The sequence below is a fragment of the Priapulus caudatus genome, unplaced genomic scaffold (genome assembly GCF_000485595.1).
Source record: "Priapulus caudatus unplaced genomic scaffold, Priapulus_caudatus-5.0.1 Scaffold124, whole genome shotgun sequence".
NCBI classification, from domain to species: domain Eukaryota; kingdom Metazoa; phylum Priapulida; class Priapulimorpha; order Priapulimorphida; family Priapulidae; genus Priapulus; species Priapulus caudatus.
In genome coordinates this window covers 412,708-418,041 of record NW_014577185.1, presented here as the reverse complement: position 1 = coordinate 418,041, position 5,334 = coordinate 412,708, and the positions used below count along the sequence as shown (strand labels likewise).

The following is a 5,334-nucleotide window of genomic DNA, read 5'->3' as shown; positions in this document are numbered from 1 at the left end:
AAGTCTCGGGTCAACAATTCCATTCAGGTCTTCTAATTAGGAGCTTCTTCACAAATGAGCTCACTAGGCCCTACGTTGACAAAATATCGATGGCAATAGGTAAGTAGATGAGATAGCTTATGTGCAGCTAGACACTCCAAAAAACACGAATCATTGCGTAGATGATAATTCTAAATTTAAAGTAGGAAAGCGCCTACTAGTCTCGAATGCAGCAAACCACTAAGTGGGAAACGACAAATTCGAGTTAGTAGAATCATATATAATTTAATTGTACTTTGAAGCCTACCAGTTGGTGCAGGAAATAATAAATTCTCACCGTTTCAGATCGATATTGCTGCGCATCCACCCTTTGATGGTGATTCTTAATCACCTTGGTTCGAAGACTGGAATCGGAACGCTTTCCTGTAAACCTGTAAGACAAAACATACGATTCCATAATTAGTTTGCTGGAGAATCCCAGTGTTAATATCACCTTTTACATAATGATGTAATGATAGACGATGGCATATCAGTATAGTTACAAGGATCAGAGTAGAAGGGCAACAGCTATATTTATCTTCCCCTTCATACTCCAACCCACTCTCTTATAATTTTTCTTTATCAGCCTACAAACGACAAATACATTCTTTTCAGCCTAAATTCATAAATCTGCTCACATCTTCTCCTATATATTCTAACACACCAATACCTTCTCATACTACATTCTCACATACTATCCATCCTAATTCATACATTCTCCTGTGTATGTTCCAGCCAACTCATACACTGCATGTCCAATGCCCCACTCATACATTCTCCTGTACATTCCAGCACCACTCATACATTCTCCTGTACATTCCAGCACCACTCATACATTCTCCTGTACATTCCAGCACCACTCATACATTCTTAAGGCCGACCAAAAATATTACCCTTGGTCGGGTCTCCACCCGGCCCGCACTTCACATTTGCGGAGGTGAAAAATCGTGGGCGACTGCGGTCCACTTTAGAGGGTTTTCAAGAAAAAATAAAATCAAAGATGCCCGATCATACATATTCAAATATCGGCGACTCTTGTTCATTTTATACCTAAAGAGAGTTCCAAAATATTTTTCCTTTACAACGTGAAACAGTCGTATAGAGCCCTGTGGCCGCCTACTGTCAATAAAAGAAGCCTAGCGTGATAGGTCGTAGCGGAGCGCGCGCGGCTTTTGATTGTACGAGATCATCGCGTAGTATATAGTATACCAGTGCTATCGGCTATAACGCGGCCCGCGAGCCGTTGACACTTCGGTTACTCGCTTGTTCAAATATAATTCCCTATATTCCTATATTTAACTTTGTGAAAAAAAAATTAAGTATTCCTGCGCTACCCACGTTTTTTGGCAAGAAAAACAAAATAAAAAATGTACTATGTTATACCTACTACCACCAATTTTCACAATCATGTTGACCCGAACCAAAGGGTATTTTTTTGTTTAGCCTAATGAAAACACGAATTCTGTTAGTAGAATTCCCATCTCACCTGCTCAAACCCACTACCCAGCATCCATCTCACCTGCTCAAACCCACATCCATCTCACCTGCTCAAACCCAGCATCCATCTCACCTGCTCAAACCCACTACCCAGCATCCATCTCACCTGCCCAGCATCCATCTCACCTGCTCAAACCCACGCCCAGCATCCATCTCACTACTGCTCTCCATGAAGCCACACGTCTTCGCCAGCATCCTTTCTCCAGACTCCTGTCCTGAGTCGATGTTTGACTTCTGTTCCTGCGACACGCACACCGAAGAGTACAAGCCCCGACGATAATTACAGAGCTTGGCGGCGGGGTAACCCGCTAACTCGTGACGACCAGAATGTTTTTGACGTGTATAGATGCAAGTCTGGGTCAACAATTCATTAGGTCTTCTAATTAGGAGCTCTTCCAAATGAGCTCACTGGCCTACGTGACAAAAATCGAGGAATAGTAAGTAGATGAGATAGCTATGTGCAGCTAGAATACTCCAGAAAACACGAATCATTGGTAGATGATAATCTAAATTAAAGTAGGAAGCCTACTAGTCGATGCAGAAAACAACACTAATAAGGCCGACCAAAAATATTACCTCTTGGTTCGGGTCATCCACCCGGCCCAGCACTTCACATTTCGCGGAGTGAAAAATCGTGCGACTGGCGGTCACTTTTAGAGGGTTTTCAAGAAAAAATAAAATTCAAAGATGCCGATCATACATATTCAAATAATCGCGACTCTTGTTCATTTTATACCTAAAGAGAGTTCCAAAATATTTTTCCTTTACAACGTTGAAACAGTCGTATAGAGCCTCTGTGGCCGCCTACGTCATAAAGAGCCTAGCTGAAGGTCGTATGGGTGCGCGCCGGCTATTGGATTGTACGAGATCATCGCGTAGTAGATATAGTATACGCATTGCTTATCGGCTATAACGCGGCCCGCGAGCCGTCTGACACTTCGGTTTACGTCGCTGTTCAAATTTAATTCCCTATATTCCTATATTTAACTTGTGAAAAAAAAATTAGTATTCCTGCCTACCCACGTTTTTGGCAAGAAAAACAAAAATAAAAAATGAATTTATACCTACTAACCTACCAATTTTCACAATCCATGTTACCCGAACCAAAGGTATTTTTTTGTTTAGCCTAATGAAAACACGAATCGTTAGTAGATCATAATTTAATTGTACTTTGAAGCGCTACCAGTTGGTTGCAGCGAAAGTAAAAATTTCTCTACCGTTTCAGTATCATATTGCTGCGGCATCCACCCTTTGATGGTGAATTCCTTAATCACCTTGGTTCGAGAACTGCGAAATCCGGTACGCTTCCTGTAAAACCTGCTAAGACAAAAACATACGATTCGCCATAATTAGTTGGCTGGAGAATCCCAGTGTTAACTATCACGCTTTTACATAGTGATGTTAATGAATAGGACGATCGAAATACATTCTTTTCAGCCCTAAATTCATAAATCTTGACACATCCTTCTCCTATATATTTCGTAACACACAATACTTCTCATACTACGATTCTCACGTCTATCGCATCCTAATTACATACATTGATGCTATGTTCCAGGCCAACTCATGCCTGCATGTCAATGCCCGCACTCATTCATTTCCTGTGTGCTCCAGCCGCTACTACATACATTCCTCCTGTACATTCCAGCACCACTCATTACATTCTCGCTGTACATTCCAGCACCACTCATACATTTCTCCTGTACATTCCAGAACCAGCTATACATCTGACTTCCGACCAATATCTTCCAGTCCCAGACGCACTCATACATTCTCCTGTACATCCAGCACCTACTCATAGCATTCTAATTCCCGACTCTTCATCCTGTAACATTCCAGCACACTCATACATTCTGTGTGTTTCCAGCACCACCATGACATTTCCTCCTGTACATTTCCAGCACCACTCATACATTCTCTACTACATTCCAGAACCAGCTCATACATATCTCGCTAGCTAGCATTCCAGCACCATCATAACATCTGCCTGTACACTTCCAGCACCAACTCATACATTCTCCTGTACATTCCAGCAGCACCATTCATAACATTCTTCGCTGTACATTCCAGCACACACTCATACATTCTCCTGTATATCCAGCACCACTTCATACATCCTTAATGTGTCGTTCCAGCATCACTCAATCATAGATTCTCCTGTACATTCGCAGCACATTCATATTCTCCTGTGTATTGCAGCACCAACTCACAATCTCACTGCTAACATTCCAAGCAGCACTCACACCATTCTCCTGTACATATCCAGCACCACTCACTCATTCTCATGTACATTCCAGAATCCACTCATAGTCATTAGATTCTCCTGTACAGTTCCAGGAACGCATTCATACATTCTCCTGTAGCATTCCTAGACCCACTCACACATTTCTCCTGTACATTCTAGCACGCACTCATACATTCTCCTGTACATTTCCAGAAACGCACTGCATACATTCTCCTGTACATTCTAGCCAACGCACTCATCACATTCTCTGTACATTCCAGCACCACACATACTTCTGCTGTGGTGTTTCCACACATCATGACATTCTCCTGTATCATCTCCAGAAACACTTCATACATATCTCCTGTAGTATTCCAGCACCCACTCATACATTCATGCTGTGTGTTCCAAGCACCACTCGATAGATTCTCCTGTACATCCATGCAGCCACTAACCACATATCTCCCTGCTACATTCCAGCCATCCACTCAATACATTCTGCACGTAGCATTCCAAATAACCACTCATTCACATTCTCCGTGTACATTCCAGCACCACTCATTTAATTCTCCTGTACTATTCCAGAAACCACTCATACATTCTCCTGTAAAACAATTCCGACACCACTCAATACCATTCTCCTTGTGTGTTCCAGCACCGATTCATCATTTCTCCTGTACATTCTCAGCATCACTCATACATTTCCAATACTGCAATTGCGCACAATCCGATTGCATACTCCTTCATCCTGCCCATACCTTCGCTCACCTCAGCTCTGCGATGCATCCTGTGAGGAGAGAGCCGCGCCGCCCTTCTTTCGTCGGCTGGTGCCACTCGAGGAGGACTTCCTGCTCTGTGAGGAAGGTGTCTGAAATTCCGGAACACGTCATAACAAATAAAGACAGAGAACGCCTGCACACATACACCGTTATAATGCACAACCCGCCGCAGCAACTAACCAGCAGAGACTGACGCGAAAATTCCAACATACGCACAGCAAGAGTCCAGATTATATTAGCTGCCTTCAAATATGCTGCTAGAGGACTAAAACTCACAGAAGGTACTCCTTATGTACAAATCATCCCAGATTATTTGCTGCAAGTGCCCCCCCCCAACCTATGTGCATGCCACAACACACACGCACGCGCGCACGCACGCACGCACACGGCGGACGCACGCACGCACACTATGCACGCACACACACACGCACGCGCGCACACACGCACACACACACACGTAACACTCACCTTGTCTTTGTGCTGGTCGGGGTTGTCTTTGCCTTAGCGTGGTGCGTCGACACGATCTGAGAGTGCAGAGCCCCGAGGACAGCCATGAGCAGTACCGGACAGAGCACCTCAGCGCAGGTCACCAACTACACATCATCAAAACATCATGACGGCAGTGCGAAGCACCTCCAGCAGGCGCACAACTTCAATTTTATTTAAGGGACGCACGCGTTGCCTCGAAATCTTCGGTGCTCTAATGCGATGCGAGGATTACGCTGTATTATGCCTGCTTATGTTACCTGTTGCTGGTTAGCAGGAGACGTGAAGAAGAGCATGAGTGAGACGAGCTGTAAGGAGTGTAATCTCTCT

At 44.0% G+C, this 5,334-nt stretch overlaps 1 protein-coding gene across 1 annotated transcript in view; it reads right to left on the bottom strand.

The window, feature by feature from the left end:
- Positions 1-321: 321 nt before the first annotated feature.
- The window catches only part of LOC106805705 (putative homeodomain transcription factor 2), a gene marked incomplete in the record, with an annotated part of 13,783 nt that continues 8,770 nt past the window's right edge, over positions 322-5,334 (bottom strand). The window contains 4 exon segments of the mRNA XM_014807407.1: positions 322-409; positions 4,480-4,607; positions 4,987-5,111; positions 5,265-5,323. Of these exon segments, the coding sequence (XP_014662893.1) occupies positions 363-409; positions 4,480-4,607; positions 4,987-5,111; positions 5,265-5,323 (359 nt within the window).